This window comes from Cardiocondyla obscurior, linkage group LG01 (genome assembly GCF_019399895.1).
Source record: "Cardiocondyla obscurior isolate alpha-2009 linkage group LG01, Cobs3.1, whole genome shotgun sequence".
NCBI classification, from domain to species: Eukaryota; Metazoa; Arthropoda; class Insecta; order Hymenoptera; family Formicidae; genus Cardiocondyla; species Cardiocondyla obscurior.
The window spans coordinates 9614892-9637824 of record NC_091864.1 but is presented as its reverse complement, the minus strand read 5'-3'; the positions used below and the strand labels follow the sequence as shown (position 1 = coordinate 9637824).

Below are 22933 nucleotides of genomic sequence, written 5' to 3'. Positions count from 1 at the left end.
ACCAAGACGCTAATTCGACAGTGCTCCGTGTTCCCGCCTGTTAAACACGATTACTCGACATTAATCCCGTAACGCCGATCCGCAAGTGCATTTAGACGCGGAATAAACTTGAAAATAATTCTCGTAACTATTTTATGGGCTTGTATATCATTTAGATCGCGGTCTCGCTGTATCTACTTATACGATGAATAATAAACGAAATACTAAAATGAAAATATCGACAAACGATTTAATAGCATCGCTGTTTTTCGATTACAATTGTTTTTTGACGAGCAATGAGATAAATCTGATAAATATCAAGTTGCTCATCTGCCAATGTATACTTGCAAAATTGAAAATATCGAACGCTGCGCTGTGTTTTAACCGAACGGAATATTTCTTTTTTTTTATGATACGTATTATAGTTTATGCTTTAAAAAAAATATATTTAACATTTTTAATTACTCAATTTTCTTATTGATCTTTTTAATCGAACACAATGACAATACATACTACTATCAATTTATAATTTAAAATTACATGTTCTTGAAATTGATAGAAATGATAAATAAAATGTCTGAAATTAAACTTTAAACGTACAAAAAGTCATAAAAATGGAACGAGAATAGTCTTGATCTTAAGTTTTGTATAGATTTTAATAATCTTCTGATCCAAAGTAATTTTTCAGGCAAGCAGATGAACGAAACCGGCAGATCTACGTATAATTGAATTTTAATTTGCCCAGAGAAAGAGAGAGAGGGAACGATCCTCGCAGAAATAGCCGCGGATATTCAGTCGCCAAACGATAATTGAATCGGATTTCCGAATCCCGCGATTAAGTCGCTTCCCTCGTCGATTTAACGCCTTCCTCGTTTCACCGTACTTTTCGAGAAAGGAATTAGGAATATTTTACCCGAAAGACACCTCGCGTTTATTACCACCGGCGGCAATGGCGCGAATGGTTGATGAATCGGCCCGAATGAATTTTATCATGTCAATGCGATATCTAGCCGCATCCGTCCACACCATTTGTTCGGCCCTCGTGCAAGACGAATGATTATATATTTTAACACGGAGTTATACGCGCCGCAATTGAAGCAGCCCGCAGCCGCGGTTTACCGCGTTGAACCCTCTCGGAATTGTAGACCGATGAATTGGCTTCCGGACTACGGATGATGCCACAGCCGCGGATCGCACTCCAATTTGCATGGAGCAATATTATTTTATCCTCGAATCCAAGGACCGGCTTGCGTAAGCGCGCGCGTGCACCTCATCAATACGTTAGATAAAGTTGCAACAACAGTCTTCGCTATTCACGGGAAAATTCAAATTTTTCGATGCATTCCCAAAATATTGTAAGTTAACAAATACTTTTTGGATATTTTCGCACATTAAAATTTCTCGTAACAAAATCACTACTCTATATATTATTAAAAATCTTATTCGTAGTTTTAAACGTTCGTTGAAACTTAGTATGCGTGACGGATGCTGCGTGAAACGTCTATAAATATATTACGCGTTACTGCATTCTTAAATTATGGTAACGTGACATTTTTTAAGTGATAACATTTCAAGTGCGCAATTTCAAGATGACGGGTATGAATATATAATAACTTCTTTGACACGCACGTTTGTCGGTAATTCCTGTAAAAGGGGACTTCCACGAAGACGAACGATATTCTGCGCCTAACGCAATTTTCAATTAAATTGTTCGGTATTTTTTAAACTCTAATAAATTTCCGGGAGAGAAAACCGTTAATGGATACCGCTGCATGCCCTGGCAATTTTTAATTAATGAATATCCGATGGTACTAATGTAATTAACGGCGTTCGATTAAACGGTATTGCGAACGAAAACCACCGAAATAGTCTCCGGCGCTATTCCCGTTTTTCTTATTAGTTATGCAACGGCGCTTTTACCGAACAGATGGTGCAACAAAGGAACAAAAATACGTTATCACATTAAGATTAATCCATTATTTATGATTTACGCAGCTACCTTCATCGCTACGATTATTCCACTTTTTCCTATAACTAATTATGAAATAACGGTTGCAAAATATATGTATAAATTTTCGCCGTAGCCTGCTCGAAAATTAGCTTAAAAATACTTCTCAAGCGCAATCTAAGAATGCATTTTTTATACATTTAGTCGATTTTCCTCATACTTCCTCGCGCGGTTCACGTCACAAAGAGCAATTTATGTTTAAGTTTATCATATTTCCCGGCCGTTACGTCTTAGTCGCCATGCCTGAAATATGTTTTTTCCATATGCAATTTGCATATAAAGTAGATACGAGAGAGTAGAAATAGAGACTTGTCGTTACTATCAACTAGGTCACAGGTGACGAGTTTGACCGCGTTTCAGGTAAGCGGGATCCGTCCTTGGACCAAGTGCTTGTGCTACGCGGTTCCTTCGAGGATCCTTTACATCTATGAACAAAGCGTCTCTATGATCCGGAACGATTATTCGCGCGACAATAACTGTTCCCTTTAAACAAAGTTATCGACCGCTACAGAAAGAGACGCGTTCGTATAACTTAAATATCGAAATAAATAATTTTACGAAATTAAAACGGAAGATACACTAATATTAAAAAATTTTTTTTATTGCAAACGTTGTTTCGTAAATTGAAATTTCTGTGTATAAGCCCCGACAGAAGTGGAACTAACCAATAGTGGATTATGCGAACGCGTAATTAGCGTATCAAAGCAACATGCAATCCTCAAACCAAGTTTGCAGCACGAGCGAGTCGTCCGAGACAATTTTGAGGTCATAACAGATTAGGTCTAAGCTTGATCGACCGAACAACTGTAGTTTCGAATCCGAGTACTGTTATTAAACCACCGAATTCAGTTACGATCGCCTATATAAGTGTCTATTTAACTAATCCGCGGTAGTATGCAGCGTCGATAGCTACTGCTCAAGTTACAAGTTTTAGTAAATAAGGAAGTAGATTTGGTTTGCGGCTACTCGATATCAGAGGTGCTCTCTGACTTTGCGAGTAAATCCGATTTGCAAGATAAGCAGAGTCCAAAATGAGTGTGTTCCGCGATATGTATATACGATAGATTGTTTGCGATGCTTCTTGCAACTGCATCATATTAAAATAAATAATTCCATTTGAATATATTTAATAGTAAAATATTTGTCGCGAAAATATTCGTCAATAAGAATGAAACACGCCGCTCTATGCGGCACATATAAGTGCATTTATTAATATACACGTTGTAAAGTGGAGCATAATCGTTTATTTGTTTATCACGTATGCTAACCCGCCATTAAAATCAGAATTTGCTTTTGAATTTTAATGAAGCCCGATAATTTAAATGTAAATTAAAATGCATATTTTACGCTCTTCCAGTTCGTTCGAAACGCGCATATCGCTACTTACACGCGATAAGCGCTCTTCATACGAAAAATGCCACTTTCGTCGCGCGAGACAATTTATTTCGCCCATGTAACGCCACTTAATAATTAACAAAGTAATCAGACATTTTTACAAAATTATATTTATTGAATTGTATTCGCGAAATAATTTTCTGTTAAACTGAATGAAGTGTATCAATTATTTTATTTCTCTTCCGATGCATCGCGCACATGGTACCTTTACGTAACATTAAAAATAATTTTTTAAACAATACCTGCTACTCCTAATGAGATTAAGAATTCATACACGATTTGGATCACGTTCTGCGAAAGAAAACTCAATCAGCAATCAAAATTTGATTGCACGCCTTCTTTTTATAGAGTCGAATGATTTCATTTGCAAGATAATATGGCAAAAGTAAACTATACGGCTGCATAAATAAACGAATACCTAACTAAAGCCCTCCCGTCGTAAATAAAGCGTATCTGCATACGACGAAAGCTATGCATACTTATTAGTTTTCAGAGTACGGCTGGAATTTACAATAAAAATCTTTTACAGCATTTATAGTCGAAGCTGCGATAAGTAAGAGAGGAAAATATATTTTCAGAGCAGCTAATCAAAAAACTTTAATTTAATTTATAATTTTGGTTTGTTGCAGGCACTTCTGCAAGCTCACGATGTTGCTGGTCACGAGGTCTATGGCGAGGAAGCCACCAGAGTAACGCCGCCGCCGCTTCTAACGTATCTGAATGGCGGCGACGATCTCGAAGGACAAAACGGAGATTTAGATGAGAAAATTACTCGCGTTAGACTGGTGCAGTTTCAGAAAAACACGGATGAGCCGATGGTAAGTAACGAAATCGGGAGCGTATAGTTCAACGGTGTAATATATCGTTTTTTTTTTTTTTGAACGTTTATACTTGATTTTGTATTTAATTCGTATTATATAATTAATTTTTTTTATACGGGATATCATAACGTTAACATTGTAAAAAAAGCAATCGTTAATTTTACATAAGTGAAAGTAATACTCACTGAAATGTTGCTCCGCCAAAGCATATTGTCCCTTCTAGGCCACTTTCTCCTCCTCTCAGTTTGGATGGCATATCATCCTTCCATTGGACACTCACGAAAGTCCCGTCCGTGAATTTACACTCGCGAGAGAACTAATTACCGTACACACGCACGTTTAAAAAAAAACGAAATTTATATGCCCGTTTACTTATTAGGTACTCTCGAAAAAAAAACCGAAAAATTAATTCCGTTTTGATCACTGAATTTATTTAATCGGTACTCCCAAAAAATGTTAGAAAATTAATTGCATTTTGATCACTAATTAACGACAACGAAAAAGGTTCAGCTTCTCCTCTGGATCTGAAACAGCACAAAAATATTACTGTGTTAATAATAAATCAAGTATCAATAAACTGTAAAAATGTAAAAATTATTTTACATCGCGTTAGAAACCCGCCAGCGACGTAGTCGGCTATTATGCACGACGCTTAAAACAGCACGCGCGGGTCTCATACCACCGAGCTTTGCGGTAGGTCAACACGACATAAAGTATGGCCGAGTATCTTATACATATACCAACGCAGGCAACGCCTGGCACCGCGCGCGCGAGACACATACACTGGTACCCTGCCTGTCCCGTTGACTTTTACGCGACACTAGCCGGCTACGCAGTAGTAACACGTTATATTCCGCAGTCGACACAAACGTTATCGGGAGTATTCAAGTTAATTCTCGATTACCTTGCTTGACGCTTAATCGACGTAAATCTGATTCGATCACTCCGCGGTTACACGAACGTCACGGAAAAGTACAGATAATTTACGTATATACGAAGACATAACTTACATTAGGGAGGAAAAAGTAGATCCCAGGTGCTCTCCGCAAATAGAATGAAGCCTCCAGATTGTAATTTAAGCCGGGGATGCGTCGTCGTTCGTCAGATTTCACTAACACTACCGACACGACACGATACGTCTTACTCCGATATTGCTCGGTCACCGGTTGGTAGGGGACTGAAACGAAGATGGATATGCGGCCTGTTCACGACGGACCGCTGCACATGCGCTGTTCGTGCTGCACCGCTCCCATTGTGCATACACAGCGCCGCTCCAAGTGCTCCAACTGCTAACCATTACGCGACACTTGCCCGTATATACAGCAGTAATTCAAAAGAATTTTGCGATCGACACAAGCGTTGCCCAGAATATTCGAGTTAATTGTCAATTAGCTTGCTTGAAGCTTGATCACTATAGATCTGATTCGATCACTCCGCGGTTACGCGAATGTCACGGAATAGAGATAATTCTAACACTACCGACACAAACACGACACGTCGTCTGACATTGATGTCGCTCGGTCACCGGTTGGTAGAGTACTGAAACGGAGATGGATGTGCGGCCTGTTCACGACTGGCCGTCGCGCATGCGCTATTTACACTGCACTCTGTGGCAGGTGCTGCCAGCACTAAGAATTGTCAGCGAATTTGTTCGTTTCAATTGCTACGAAATTTAACGTTAAACGATTACATGCCGAATATCGTATAAAATATTAATTAAGTAATAAATTCAATATATCTCGAGTCTGAAACTAATGATCTGGATCACGTGGATCATTTGGTCCACGGTTGCCTACACGAATATAAGGAGGTGCGTTTTGCATCTTACATCATTTAGATGTCAGCTCTGATACATCTCTCACTGCCAAGCCGATTTTTTTAAGGTTAGTTCAGATCTGCATACGAGAAATAACGTTTCGCCACTCGTGTCATTTCGTTATAAAAGAAATTAAGTACCGAATATTATATTATATATTAATGAGGTGTTGAGTTCAATATTTCGCGAGTTTGTAACTGTTAAATACGTTGCGATATACAATTGATTCAATCAATCAATTGTAGTATACTTAACCTAAAAAGAGAAATGTCCGAATGTATATTGAAATCACATTTAGAGGAGCAAGAAGCGCTGACGATACAACGTAAGGATGTGTATATACATACATACGCATCTGTAATTTATTGCTGAAATTTATTAAACGAAAATTGTTTTCTCTAATGTGGAGGTAAGAACAAATAACACTTGCAAAGCGCACATTTTGTTATATCAGGTAAAAATAAAAATTAAATGGTTGATCATGGTATAAACAACAATTTTGCTGCTCTGACAATTTTAATTTTGCATTCACGCAATAATTTATAACGTACGCGGCTTAATATGATGTTTGTCGCGCCCAAAACGCACTATCGTGAAGTAATGTTTAACGTTTTATTATCGATAAAGTGTTACATTCGCTGCTATTAATTTATTTCGTATTATCCGATCGCTTTTCAGGGAATCACGTTGAAAATGAATGAGGATGGGCAATGCTTCGTGGCACGGATTATGCACGGTGGAATGATACACAGACAAGCCACTCTTCACGTCGGTGATGAAATCAGAGAGATCAATGGTATACCGGTTCAAAATCAATCCGTTAATGCCTTGCAAAAGATTCTGGTGAGTATTATTTGTTGGATTAATTTTGTCAGTAAATTTTCGAGCTTCTTTCAAGCTGTTAAAGTGATTAGAAATTTTATATTATAATAAAATATAATTGTTTATTGGAATATAACTTTAATGCCAGATGACTTTGTCTATTTATCGTTGCGCTCAAAATTCAATATTTATATGAATTATGCACTATTTTGATTATTCTTTACAGCTGCAATTTTTTATGAATCGGTTTTTTTTCCATTATTACAGCGGGAAGCACGTGGATCGGTGACTTTCAAGATCGTGCCGTCGTACAGGAGCGCGCCGCCCCCCTGCGAGGTACAAGTAAGACCCAACACCCAAACCCTTTCCCAAGACACTATCGCGTCTAATAACCCGACAGTCTCCACGGCCTCCACGGCCGCGAGCTCTGGAGGCGGTGCGAACAAACCCGGGAAATCTGTGAAAACCTCTGCGGCCACCACGAGCAAGGAGAAGGCGCCTAAGGCGTCGAAAGCTTCCAAGTCTAAGAGCGCTTCCTCGTCCACCGAGAGCACGCCTAGACGTCGCTTGAATCCACTGTCGGCCCTACGATCGCGAAAATCTTAAATCCCTTGATTGATCTCGATTTAAAGTAGCTCGCTCGATTAGATCTTACAAGAATCGCCAGAAGTACATCTGCTTTTGGACGTAGATTTTCCTCGGGACAAAAATTTATGCCTTCTTCCAACAACACTATTATATTCATTACTGAGATAGTGAAGTTGCTTATGAACCTAGGCCTTATAGAGTAGGTAGATCTTATGACAGTTGATTATTACGGTAGTTCTGCGGTTAGTAATTGTGCATGCTGTTTCTTAATACGCTTTATTATATTGATTGCATAATGATTGTTTTTAAGTATATATGAATTTCTGTAAAATTAGAAGGTTTTCGTTAATTTGGAACAATCTTGATAGTGATACGATATTATGATAAATATATTTAAAGTAATACGTCTGAAGAATTAACGTAATAAGCGTACAGTAATTTACATATTATTTATTTATTTATTACTTATTAATTTAATGCTGGAGAAATAATTCTCTTTTCTAAATCATTTTTACGAATCATTCATTTTCTTTAAAGGAACTGATGAACGTAAATGATTTATCTGATTTCTTTTCTTTATTAAATGTCTCTGAAATACTAAATTTCTTTTAGTCGCGTCAGCTATGTTCCTGGTATTATTATTGATTATAACTCAGGGACATGATTCGAGATATGAAGTGATTTATCAATTAATTAAATAGTTTGCCTCAGTTTCCATAACGATCTTCTAGTTTAACAAGTCGTACTTCAACATTTCTCGTAAAGTTGGCAATAATAAACAACTAATAATTTGCATTACATTATATACGTAGATTATTATAAATAATTATACTCAAGAAGACCGTCCCCGTTTTTTCTTTCAAAAAGTTAACCCAATTTCGTATTAGACGATTCAAACTTGACATACTTTCACGACGAAATGGCGTTTCATATTTCATAAGTTGAAACGCATTGTACGAATGCTACTTCTCAAGAGCTCACGCAACGTCTCCGCCTATTATCCGTTTCGCGATTAGGAAAGTTTCGGATAATGAACAGAGGGATATGCGATTAGTTTCTCAATAGTTTGCAGTTCGTGTATAGTTTCCTGCGTAATTTCATCTAAGGTAGACCACAGAGTTTACAAGGAGTTTGGTGGAAGAGACGCGATTAAGTGTCCACTTTGCGTCGCGTGTAAAATAATCTGGTAGTGAAAAAATTTCTACTGCTTCTATTAATTTTTTTATATTAATTTTTAATTGAAAGATGTTTTATTTAATTATTTTCTCGTAAAACAAAAATCTATTGAAGTAAATTTTTCAATTAGCTCGATTTCATAATTTATTAATAAACAGAGATGACGCGTCAGATTTCTGAGATAGCACAAACTTTAGACATAATTTCACTGCTAATCTTCGTTGAGATTGACGAAGGAACAGAAACTGATATACGCCAGCTTGAACGCAATATTCTCGGATAGTTGAATATATTCGGCGACGAATATCACTATAGCGTGATGTCCGGTCATATTTGAAGTTTCGGTAATTAGCGCGCAGGTTTCATCCGAGGGAACAAGTTCTTAGAGGACGTAGAATTCACGGAGTAGATGACAAAAACTTTCCTCCTCGTGATTTATGAACGTTTACGTTTTAGACTAATTACAAGTACAGTCGAGTCCGCAAGTGCAATCCGTAAATTTTTATCCTTTTTTTTTTCAAATTTTAGCATGTTGAGCACCAGTTTATTTAACTTTAACTATCAATAAATTGATAACTGTCAGCGCGGATTTTTATTTTTATTTGTCAGAGCGAACAAGCGAAATTGGATAAAATTTTCTAAATTGAATTCGTTTGAACAAAACCGCTGTGAACAGCATTTTTGTGCAAAAAGTCTTGTTTATTGATTAATAGTTTCAAGGATTTAAAAAACGAGCAGTATCTAATACCGGATACAAATTTATTATGCTTAAATAAAAAAAGAAAAAAATTAAGAAACGACTATAAAAGACTTTTTTTTTAGATTTTTTTTATGGCAGAATTTAATGTCAAATTTATTATAAATTGCTAACCTCGTTTCTACGAAGTTGAAATTAGTAAAGTCATTTACGCGAATACCTTCACCTTATTCGCAATTATTATTTGTCGTTTAAATCGAGATGGGATCTTGAACAATAGTACACAACGTGCGTAATCAGTGAAAGCGAAGGTGGAATCGAAATTATATTCAAAGCGCAATAATTCTGAAGTCAAATCAGCGCGGTTTCATTCCCGTCGATCGTTGTGCGATCTCATTCAATAGTTGCGTGATTGCATTTAATTATTTACAAATTCCAAAGTCAAGAAAAATCTTCGCGTGTTGCAATTCGTATTCACCGATTACTTGGCCCTGGTTCAAGTAAAATTACAAAATAGCTCGTTATGCGTAAAATATTGTCTACTTTCTAAATAATCTATGACATGTTGAAACAACAAACAAGAAACTATTTAACTATAAAAATAGATATAAACGTGGTTGACATTTGCAGAGGTTTTCACCAGTTATCCGTATTATAAGACATATATATACATGCACATATATAATAATAATATATAAAATAATTATTAAATTAACTAACTCTTTACTGTTATGAAAAGATGCAGATGTGATGTTGCTTGATGTACCGAGAAATATGCTCATGCTATTTAAATTACGTTCGTTTGTGGCGATTGCATTTGTAAAACGGGAAATATATCTTTCACCACTTTATTGTGCCATCTTTCTCGACATTCAAGCAGCGTCACGAAAGACAAAAAGATTTCTTTCAGCATAATGCCAAATCGCATAAAATCAAATTGAAGAAACGGAGTTTTTTCCCGGATCAAGATTCTATTAGGTACACGCAGCCGCCTTTATGTTTTTGCAAACTTGATTTCATATCAGTACGCGCGAAATGATTGCTTCTCCGATCAATCTGCGGGATTGATAGAGCACTTGACGAAGCAAACGATTTTGTGCTCGCAATATTTTCATAGCTCACAATTCTGCGTTGCGATTCCGTGCTTCGGGCACGAATTGTACATACATACTTCAAATCACGCGAAATTGTCAAAGGCCCGTACAATACACAGTCATATGTACAGCTCTTTAAATGTACGACACACCCTTCTCCGCGTGTCCACTTGTATAAAGAATGTTTGTCATCTTCAGTCGCTTATCTCGGATCGTATTATGTAGATAACGAATCTCCTACGATTGTTGTAATTGTACGGCAATAGGACAATATGCTAGTCGCATGACGTATAATATTCTCTCTCTTCTTGAGGATTACACCGCGCTTGCAGTAAACGAGCGTCGTAGGAACGCTGCAAAATTGACGATACAATCGGTACGAAAAATCGTTAAATATATAAAATCTCAAAAATACATAAATTTAAAATTATTGCATATATAAATATAAATAAATAAATAAAAATAAAATTGCATAAATTGCGCGTAAACAATATGATTTTGTGCATTAATTGATTACGTTTGACTACTTTTTTTTTTCCACTTTTTGCTGCAAAAAATTTAAATTTTGGCAATTGTGACGTCAATCTTGCGGGGTTGCGTATATATGTCCCGTATAATAGATAGTCCCCGCACCGGCCCGTGTTCAAAGTTCACATTAATTTCACGGACATTAATTCTGTAATGAGATGAGGCATAATTGGCGATTTACTCTGATAATATTAACATAAGAAGACGGTCATTTAACCGGGGATTACCCAGATTAACGCTACAAACACGAAGGCTGTTATAATCGAGTGCCATATCTTCGGTTAATGTGAATTTTGGGAATTACCGACCGGTGTGACGCAAGAGTCTCGCCACTCGCTGCGAGACCTAATTAAGCCACCGGGACTGTGTTAGAAAATAATGTATGACATACATATTAAAAAGATATATATAAAGTATCTATATATTTATTATATAACACGTATCTCTATAAGGCGAGGTCGGTACGAGCGGTGTAACAAAACGCTTTGGTCGGCGCTTTCGAGTCCACGGCGCGTGCATGACTCTTTCTCGCTCTTTTTCCGATTTATCTCTTTTTCGATCACTCTCCCGTTTTCTTCTTCTTGTCTCGTAATTTTATTCTTCCACTCACTTCTCCCGTCCATCTTTACTTTCTCGTTTTATTTCCCCGCTACCCTCTGATTTCTCCCTGCGACGTTGGATTAGACGACACTTCGTTACTGATAGCTCACTTTGCGGATGAAAGGAGTACATAAGGAATGCACAATTTCGTTTCCACATGTGTTGGAATGTTGTTTGTGTTTCTGTCATAAGGGAGCTTTTGTTACACCCCTCATTATACCCTCACCTGCATGAAGGACATCTTTGCGGACTGACGCTTTTCTTTTTGGCCAAATGTAGCCCTCTGCATCGTAAGTGCATTCACGTAAGGCTGTGTAAGTCGATCGATGGGTTTTAGTCGAGACTGCAAAACTCTCTGGGCCGTTCGTTGATCATTTTGTCTTGCACGGATTCACTCGTGACTGTGTAGATAACGCGCAAGCCTGGTAGCAATGTAATTTGATTCTTTTTTTACTTTTTTTTCCATTCGTTTTATTGGCGAACTGTATTGTCTCACGACTGTTGGATTATCTATAGATACACGAGAGAAATGTATCTCTCTTCGAAACGTTCCAGATAAAAATTTAGAGATAAATGTTCCAAAAACTTGTTACTCTTTATATATGACAACATTAAATACTACAATTTTATTGGGACGAAAATTAATATTTGGAAAGTTAGAGGAGAAGTAACGTATCATCTTCTTAGATAATTCAATGAGACCGTTCCGTTCGATTCTTTTTTTGAGAAAACCACATCTTCAGATCTCCCGCAACATTTATTATCGACATACGTCTGACACGTGCAAAAATATCCGTACATGCAGTTGAGGGTAAATCGCAAATCGCAAATAAATAACCCGTTCTAGCTCGGATAAATCGTTGTTTAACATAAGTATCGCGATTTTGAGTTTATCCCGCGAGATCGAACGGGCGCCCTTATCGATAAACCTTTAGGGTATTTCTCAAAGTGCGTCAGTAAAACGTGCACTAACGGCGGCTTTGAAGCAAAGCACCATCCTTTCTCTTCGTACCTGAATGAACGGACTTTTCTTTCCTACATTCTGTACCTGATGAGAGATTGCGAATTCACTTAAAAAAAATCTTGTAACTTATTCGGCAATTACGATAATCGTTAGCAGCCTCTACGGTCGTTGTGTGTATATATTTCGCGGAGAGCAGGATATACGTAGTTCTGTAGCTGACATTGTTCAACACGTCGCGTGCGGTCCAGTTTGAATTATAATTTCGACACCTTGGTGTAACGTAGCATATTCGTTTGTAAATACTTTGTATTCTGTAAATCTGCTTATGTTCATACGTGTGTTTAAGTAGCGCCCGGCCTTTCGTTCTTCTCGTAATGCATCACGTAGAGACGCAATAAGAAGTGGAGATATGTTAAGAACGTGATATATTGCCTATTTTCCTCTCACACTCTATATTACACACACACATACACGTGTGCGCAGACGGCTTGGTTGGATTTAGATTTTGTAAAGCGTTGTACTATGTGCTGGGAGTCTGTGGATGCTATACAAGATATACGCAGATCTTATCAATGTGTACTTCAAATTGTTGGTGTGACAAATATCTGTATATGAGATCGCATAGTATAGACCATATTTTCCGAAATATACGATTTCGTTAAGCCTTCGGGAGCGCAGTAGAAGGACGCGGGACAGATAAACGTTAACTGTCACCTACATTACGAAGATACCGCGAGCTCGGTGAGTCGATATAGCGAGAACGGCTCGTGTACAACAGATGCGATTAAGATACGTGGTAAAGATTCTCCTCCCGCGCCGAAAAAATCGCTATTTTTGATAACCGCGCGAACGTTCGATAAGCCGGGCGACGGGCCCGAGTAATATCCATCGGCGCTACTCGTCCCCGACGAAAACGAGCTTACGAAGTTAACTGTTCTCTGTCTCGCGAGTCCGTGCCGTCACATCGAAAAAAAGGAGCATTTTACGACCAGTAATCACTGCGCAAACATGCCGCGCCGTTGGAGTGTGCGGCAGCCCGTTTACGCGGCACGATACGAACAAGACAATGTAACCCAAGGCGTTTCGCGGCGACGAGCGCAATGGAACGAGAACAGGGGTATCTCGTGCTTTACACGGAACGCGAGACACCCTCGATAAGCACAGCCCTCCCTTCCTCCGACCCTCGTTGCATTTCCGAAGCCATCACTCTCGGATCCCCCATCCCCCCGGTTGCACCTTTAGGCGAGAGCGGCAACAGCATCGGCAAGCGCAGCGGCGGCGACGGCGGCGGCGTTGTTACCCCCACAGTGCATTGTACGAAGATATAATAAAGCATGAACCGCTAGAACACACCACGAGTCGTCGCACGTCACCTGTAACGCGATCTTTTGTCCGTGTCCGCCGTAGAAATAGAATCGACGAGCGCCGCACACAAGAACTCCCTGTCTGCTCGATGTACACGTATACACACCGGCGCGTCAGACATGCCTCCGCTACGTATTATCACCCCCTCAGCCACCTTCTTCCCGCCCCTGTTCACATACTCGTTTTGTCGCATCTCGCAGCGATCGCGCCCCTGATCGTTGCTCGTACTTTATTACCTTACGAAGGCATCTCCGCTCGAATCCGTCGGCTTTCCGTAGATCTCATTAGACGTCTCGAGGAAATTAGCCCGATCTTTTTCATCGCGATTCGGTGGCGCGTGAGAAATCGGCTGTCACGGGGCGACCCGGAAAAAGGGAGTTTCTATCACTTATTACGAGCAATCTCGAGCGCGTTAGATGAATAGATTCGATTACGCTGCAGTGCAATTGGATAGATTTCTTCTAGAGTGCTTAATTTTATTTTGTTATTTATTTACTTTAATTTATTAGTTTAGAAACTTAATGCATTGAGTACATCTCGATAATATTATTCGTTGACACGTGTTTTTTAATGGGATATTTTTTGTATTATTATTTTTTTTTTATATATAATACGAATTAATAACGCGCCGAAAATTCTATTTGTCAAAATTGATTCTTCGACATTTTCGGATTTTATTCTCGGCACGCGCGTATCTGCTGCCTGCCAACGGTTTGCGCTTTCGATTTATGACGCTTCCACCCTCGCGAAAAATATCATGGGAAACGAAAGTACCGCCTGCATTTCCACAATCGCGTGCGGGAGCAACGTTTGTGAGTTTCGTGTCATCAGGCGACGGTTAAATCCGAAGCTGGTTTTCTACGTGAATCCGCGATAGAACGGAAACGATAAGAAAAAAAAAGCTCCTGTAATCATATTTTATCCCCTCATCACACGTTGCCCTTCACTACCCTTGCCATCTCACACACATATTAATTGCAGTATGCGTGGATGAAATAGGTAATCTTTACGTGTCTGTGTTCTTCACCCTGGCAAATTCCGACTATACTATCTACGATGTTCATAATCCATAGAACTTTGACCCTTACTGTAACGAGTAAAGAATCATTTCATGAAAGTACAACCTATTCTTTAAGAGACGTATCGCGGATGCAGTGCCAAAATTATTTTAGAAATATTTAATGATCTCCCGTTATATAATTCGTTAAAGCATAAAGCTTAAAAAAACAGGTTTTAAAATTCGATAGTACTTGCACGATTACCGCGAGATATTGATAACTATTGAAAGAGCCCAGGTTTCGATTGCATTTTAAATCGATGGCGACGACGGAAAGTACGCGTCGGCGATATTGCGCAGGCTGGTAATTCGACGGACTAAAATCTGCATCGCTATCGCGGCAGAAACGTCGCGAAAATTTTCGGCGAAATTAATTTCGCGCTGCAATACGGCTCTTTTTTTTCTCCCCCGGCCGATTCCCCTACCCTCCCATCCCGAGCGGCAAGCCCGAAGCCTGGTTCTTCTGGCATGCCGCTCGGAAGCACCGTAGTCCCGTGCCCGATGGAAATCGACAGGAGGATTCAGCAGCATCAGCAGCAGTCAGTCCACCAGACGAGTTGTCGATAGCGCAGTACCTGCTATATCACTGAGTAGAATTGTCTTTCCCAGTGTCGCCTGAAAATCCCATCAACGGCATACCACCGTCGAACCTTCCCCATCGCCCGCCCGTTCATTTCTTCTTTGAAGTAGAGCGCAGCTTCCAATGCACGTCGGGAACCCACATACCGAATCACCATGTCCATGCACTGTCCTCTGCGACGTTACTATGGAAACGGGATGGGCACAATCGCGCGGTGACTTTATTCGAACAGTGCGGCCTGAAGTTTGGGAAGGCGCGCAGCGGCCGGTCGAGCTCTGCCGCGGAATCGGTTTTCATAAAAGGGACTCGCGTCATTATTCCTCTCGTCCGAATCGAAGCGAGATAGGAATTTACAATCAGATAAGATAGAAATTACCGTATCGCAACATATGGACCTTATCGGAGCCGAAGAAAACGGGGCGTGATATCGATTTGTCAAAAATGTTTTGCGCGGCCTGATAGACTTTAATTTGTTCAGATAATTAACTTTACCGTCCAATTAGCCTCCGCTTTATTTTACGACCCCAAATGTAATTTACCGGCAAAGACCGTATATTTGGCTAACATTATTTACCGGTTAGAGCCATTAGCGGATGGAGACCACCCCGTTTGCGGGGCGTTTCGGTATAAATTTCATGTCAAAGTGAAGATAAGGTTGAAATATCGATCAGTTAGAAAATATATTGTGAACCCAATTTGCATTTCTTTATTACATTTGTGTGTTATCTCGTTACTTTCTTCTCACGTTCTACTTTTTATTCACTTTGAATGATATGCATTATTTCACGTTCATTCGCTTGTATTATAGATCATCATTTCATTATTCACTTTATATCGAAGCGATTATCAATTAGTTTAAACCATAGTTTAACATTTAAGATCGCAAACCGCGATCAATATTCGAGACTAAAACGTGTCTCTCGCCAATAAAGGAGTTTAGAAACAAGTTTCGTCTAATCGTTCGATACGAAATTTACAGAACAAGCTGCGAACTGGAGTTCACTAACCGCGTGAATGGATATTTTTATTTGACGTGGTATTTTAATCATAAATTTTACACAATCAGTTGATGAACTACGAGAACTTCCACCGGCCCGCTTCCGCTTGAGGGTGTTTTATTTTCCGCCGTACGCGCAAGGGAACTTCTCTATCGCGTAAAATGCAAGGCGTACTACCGAGCATTAGAATGCCGCTAATTGTACCAGCTCAGCTTTGATTCCTCCCGGCAGGAAGCATCGAGAGTTCTTGCTCGAAGCTCGCATTTCCGCGCCACGCTCATCACACGTGCCGCAGAACTGCGAGCTCGAAATTACTTCGTACGTTCGACTCGCAGCAGGTGTTGGGCACACACCGGTGAATAATGGTAATCTATGCGTGTTATATCACTCCGCACGAAACGGAAGTAAGCGACCGTTACTATTGTCCGCTTAATTAGATTGCGTATCAATAGCGATAGTCTTAGCGCTGTATCAGCGATATGCGCGATGCGAGCACAATCAAGTGCACGTAAGAATCGAACTTCAAACGCTTTTTTACGTCTCGGTAAAAATTTTAAATTTTATTGAACACCACTGGCTATTGATTTTACTGTGTATTTTCCAACAATCGTAAATGACAATTTATTTAATTATATCGCTGATTCAGGGCAAGATTATACAAGCGATAACGTTCGAAGTAGGTGTCTTTTTGGCGAATCGACATTTCAACAAGATTAACTTTTTGAATCCCGGAATTTTTTTTTAATAACATCGGTTTTACACCATCAATTTAGATATCGTGCGCGTAGATTGCGGGGCCCAACGCTTGTAAGCGTCGAGAGTACGAAAGGCATCAATTCGATGATACGAGGAGGATCAAGTAAAAAAAAAAAAGCCTGCATGTGCCACACAGCAATGCGCACCGTGCATCTCGGAAGCGTTGACGCGTACGACTCAACCGTAGGTGCTCTTTACCATTGATTGTACTTCATTCTTATCACTCTCTTCCTCCCCGCGCGGGGGAGGACCTCGATTAATCGGTATTACGCTTTTGGTGCGACTTTGATACATGATTAATTAATTGATCTTCCTTTTTTTCTGTTTCCTCAACACTCTAGTTGTTCAGGATTAAGCCTCTGCCAGTGTTAGTAAGTACCGCCACTTGATCTGGTGTGATTGGACTGCTGTAGTTAGAAGGCTATGCGTACATATACTTATCTATTATATTCATAAATATATATTATATATATACCTATATATATATATATATATACACAAACATATATACATGCCTCGTACTGTCTCTGTTTCTATATATCTATACGCCATCGCTGAAAAGTAGGACTTTACTCGGATTTTCGTGTTTGTCAATTTTTTTCCATTCCCTTTTTAATCCCGCGCGTTTTCCACCCTTTTTTCGCATTGCTTTTACCTTGCGACAGGAGTTCTCAAGTGCGAGTAATACGTATCGATATGTTCGCTTATACGTGCCTTCGTGTAAAAAAAAAAAATTTCCGTTCGCATGGACGCTCAGAGGAATGCTTTAGAAGTAAAAGAAAAGTCGAGATGCTGTCACTGAGTTGCATATAAAAGTCGTCAGTTGTGCTTGATAAAAAAAAAGAAAATTGAAAGATATATTTAAGTTAATTTCAATTGTGTTTATTTCAAATTCAGATAAATCTGGCGGCCCTTCGTCTGAACGCCCATGTATTTCTTGCCAAAAGAAGTTCTTCCGTTTGTCGAAGCACTTACCGTAATTCATGGAAACGGTCGTCCTGTTTGAAAACGTGCGGTTCTTTCTCGAACAGGCCTCGATATTTTCACAGGGAACATTTGTGGACATGACGCTGAGAAAAATACGCTGATGCCGAAAACGCGCATACGGAAATGCATCGAGACTTGTTCAAACGGGCCGCACGTTTGACAGGATATTACGATTAATATCCCGCGGTATATTCGCGAGAGAGCGTCGGCTCTCGCGTTTAATTCACATTCGGAACTTCCGGAATCTAAAATCTTGCGATCCGGAAATCGGGAAGAAACGTAAGTTGCTGACTTTTTGTTTGGTACCACGAGTTGATTGACTTCCAGAACACTTAATTTTTATCAATATGCATGAAACACTTAATTCTTTTCATATTCAGCATCTCTATATTAATTTTTTTTTATTATTAATTGACTGACGATCAAGTTTTAACGTATATTTGTTGAGATTTACTATTATCAAAACGACAACCCTGAGTAACCACAATTTTATTAATACGTATAAAGATTTTTACACATATGTCAAACCTGTACGAATATTCGATCGACGACCAACTATAGATTACGAGCGAAAGCTCGCGTGGTGCGCGTACATTAATTGTTAAACTATTAAACGTAAAGAGATGATAGTGAAATAACATTGCAAATTGGCCGTCGGGCTGCGATATACGTTACGCCCTCGCAAATATTCGCCGGGTAACGGTGGTGGCTTTAATTAGCGCACGCCGTTTGTAATTAGCTTAGAATTGTCGATATTTCGACTTTGGTGTGTCCGGAAAAATCTTAATTGTAATTAAAACCGATACAATTGCGAATACCTGCCAAGTAATATTCGTACAGAGTCCAAGTTGAGACAGAGTTTTACCCCTTTTCGTCTTTCGATGTCCCACGTCTTCCTATTCATTATCGAAAATCCCCGCGGCTCTGTTTCGCGACCGGTGCGTACTGTCATCCCCATGTGCTAACCGGAAGTCACTCTCCGTCACTTTGTGCAACCATACCGTTCATTATACTTACTATACATTATACCTCCTCACGCGCCGTTCTTTATTCACACATTCATGTAGTGGCCGCGCGCATATCTGCATCGTGCATATCTTCGGTATGCGTGCGCGTGTGCGTGTGCGTCTGTCCTTGCGCGATGTGCAGCAACTAGTGCTTGAGCTTCTTGTGAAATGGAATCACTCATACGTATTGTATATCTATGTATGTGCCTTTACACGTACTGCGCATCGCTAGATGACCGAACCGTGTCGCTGACGGCATTACGACAAAAAGCTCGCACAACAACCCTCATCCCGCCTCCCTTCTGTTGACGAATTCCCGCCCTGACGCCGATAATTGTATCGATTAACTGTGAGAGCCGTGCAGGTCCCAAACTAAAGTCGATAAAAAGAGAAAAAAAGAAAAGAAAAAAGAATAAATCTGCGCACCGACTGTAAAACGTCATACAGCGACGTTCAGAGACCAGCGATTTCCATAATTCGTTCAAATACTTCGCGTTTCACGTGTCCCTTGATTGCACCCTAACTTTTAAGCGATGTGGCGAAATCGAGCTACGAGTCGATCGCTGGTTGTGTCGGGACAACGTGTGAACTCGCATCCCACTGACTTATTGTGCGTCGTGTGACGTCAATTCGGGCGAAGCTGCGAGCGCTGTATTTGCCGTGATTATACATACACGCCGTGCATTTCTCTACATTGTACCGTTACTCTCTACAAGAGCTATTGCCAGTGCTTACTACGTCGCATCTTTCGCTTTCCACGCAATAGACCCGTTCGCTATGTCTAGCGCAGCGCTGCGTAGGTCCATCAGCGATCGATCTAGCCGTAGAACGATATCCTAGTCACGTCTCATGATCGGGGACCTATTGTTGTCAATTAAATCTCTCCTTACTAATCCAATGGATGTTAACGATTTCACTGTAACTTGCACTTATTTTATCGGTTACCTCACATGCTGTAATTTACACTTTGTACAGTAGTTTTCCGTGCAATTTCTCAAACATGTCAGCGCGAAGTGAAATCCTTGACGTCGTCTAACGGTGAACGATAGCAATAACGACGCGCCAGCCTCCCCTAAAGAATTCTAACGTTGTCTTCGCTGTACCAACAGATTTTCGTTCGAGCGCAATTTGACTACGATCCGCTGGAGGACGAGCTGATACCCTGCGCGCAGGCTGGAATCGCTTTTAAAACCGGCGACATCCTGCAGATCATCAGCAAGGATGATCATCACTGGTGGCAGGCGCGGAAGGACAACGCGGCTGGCTCCGCAGGTCTTATCCCCTCACCCGAACTTCAGGAATGGCGCATCGCTTGTATGTCTATGGAGAAGAACAAGCAAGAACAAGGTAACATAACTTCACCGTTCGTGTTAGTTCTTTTTGCGCGAAGCCGCTCGTCCGTAGAACACAAAACCACTTCGAATGTGTAAAAAAAGAGTGATGCTCGCGGCTTACGTCGCTCCCCTTCGCCGCGTAATGAGAATATCGATCATTCCTCGTCATTTTACTTTCTAGATTGTTATCTCACGAAATGGACGCAAAGTTCTTCGAAAAGCGAAGGAAAATATATTCGATGAAACAAGTATGAAAACTATCGCTCTAAAACGTGTGTTTTCTTTATTTCGTTCGAACAGTTCGACGTAAAAATGTAAAATTTCTTAACGACTTCGTTGTAAAAGTATTTTTAACGACGGTCTCATTCAAGGTTTATCGAAAGAATAATTTTTTTTCTCTGACATTAAACATTTAGGATAAGAACAATTTCGGTTAAAAACTCGAACAAAACGAGCGCGGTAGTCACTGGTTCCAGCAGATCGCAGAATCTCTTTAGACCGCAAAACGGAGAGTCGGGGTTTCGCCGATTAAGATAATCACGTATAACATTCTTTCACCGCTGCTCAATCGATCCATCATCATCCAATCACGTCTGATGACTCCACTCAATTCCCACTGATTTTCACAAAGTCATTGCTGCCCAAAAAATGAAACGAATGTGCTGATGAAACACGATGTCGTCTGTGTGTTGTTCGATGTGTACAGGTTTTCGATGGAGCATGTGATATCGTTGTTATCAATCGATTATACTGTTAAATGAGATGCGTTACGATAGATAGCTGTCAGGTGTTGATACATCTCACTAAATTGCGCGATTTGCATCCAAAGATCTCTCTCTCTTTTTTTTTTTTTTTTTAATTAAAAAAAGAAACAGAAAAACGCGCAATTAAATTCACCTCAAGACCGAGTTTTATCTCTCGAACGTTTATAGCTCAAATCGATTTTATAATTCAAACCCCGCGTGGAGTATAAATTCGCATCGATTTCGAATCTCGAGGCTGGATACGTTCCCGCGGCCGTTCCGTTTGGTTAAAAGCATCTATCATCTCCAGACGCTGGAAATAAAGCACAAGCGTAATCGTTACTTTGGATAGTTACTGATCCATGAAATCTTAAGATGCCATTGCGTTTAGCTATAAATCTTTTTTAAAAGAGATGCTGCTACAGCAAGCTGGCAGAAGCAACGAAATATTTAAAAAAAAAAAAAAAAAAAAAACGTGGCGAGCTATGCGGAAAATAATTTATCAATCGCGAGACTTTTTTCATACCTTATTTTTGTGGCGCAAAATCGACCGACAGGTCGAATAATTTTAATAAGAACGCAGGTAACGAATGACAAACGGGACGGCGCGAAGATGATAGAAGAAACTACTTTCGCAACTTCGAGCGTTAAAGGTCAGATTAGAGCTCTAATTGCAGATCGCGGCTGCTGAAGTCGTATGCAAATCAAGAGCTGAATGCTTTAAGAACACGTGCAAGAAAGTTTCGGTTGCCGTATATCTCTACGTATGCGCCTGCCGGCGCGAGAGGTTGGCATGGGGGACGGATTAGGAATAGGCAAATGGAGAGCTAGCGCCTACGAGAATAATTAGCTGCCAGTGATATATCTGTTGTTTATATGTGTTATGCGGGGCTAGATGCTGAAGGAGAAGGTGGATGTTCTTCTCACACCGAAGGCTGCGACGGCTCGACAGGTACGTCTCTGCCTTCAGGTAGACACGTGTAGAGAGTCATTTAGGACGTAATTTTAGACGCATGATCTACGCTTCTAAACACACGCCTTAGTACAGAAAGAAGACAAAAAGTGGAACAAATGTTTCTCGACGATTTATGGAAAAGGATACTTATGCTTTTACTTCCGAGCTTTCATCTTTCAGGCTTGTGAAAAGTTTCTGCAACGCCATGAAACATTATAAGACAATATGCCGATTATATTATTATTTAATGACACAGGCGTAGGTATTATTTATCGATAGGCAGTATGGTATATTTGCAGTATGAATTAATGGATTAATTAATAAGCTTCTATAGCGTGCTTTAATGCATGCGTTTGTTGCAAAACGTTCCACGCACTTACGCTTATCTCGCACGAATTTACTCGCAAGCATATGTCGCAGCACGATCAAGGCTTACAATCGATAATCAACTGTTCTATGTTAGCGAGCAATAATATTATGGAAATATCTTGCTAAAAATGTGTAAAAAATGTTCGAGATTCTAAAATAAACTCTACATTCTCTTTAAACAGAGATACGTTCGCGTAATTTTATTTATTATTTTTTAATCGTCCAGATGATTTTGGCAAGATATTACGATGTGCACATCACGCGATGTATCATTCGCAGCTTCGATATACATTG

General features: G+C 39.8%; 1 protein-coding gene across 11 annotated transcripts in view; it reads left to right on the top strand.

Moving 5' to 3' along the window:
* Cask (peripheral plasma membrane protein CASK) overlaps positions 1 to 22933 on the top strand; it is a 141484-nt gene that overhangs the window by 113613 nt on the left and 4938 nt on the right. For 4 of the 11 annotated variants that reach the window (XM_070661393.1, XM_070661415.1, XM_070661409.1 and 1 more), the window contains 6 exons: positions 4012 to 4200; positions 6698 to 6862; positions 7109 to 7183; positions 17586 to 17615; positions 20348 to 20585; positions 22211 to 22267. In XM_070661393.1, coding sequence (XP_070517494.1) covers positions 4012 to 4200; positions 6698 to 6862; positions 7109 to 7183; positions 17586 to 17615; positions 20348 to 20585; positions 22211 to 22267 — 754 coding nt within the window. The remainder of the gene's footprint in view (positions 1 to 4011; positions 4201 to 6697; positions 6863 to 7108; positions 7184 to 17585; positions 17616 to 20347; positions 20586 to 22210; positions 22268 to 22933) is intronic. The other 7 variants (XM_070661426.1, XM_070661472.1, XM_070661401.1 and 4 more) reach the window with 6 other exon arrangements.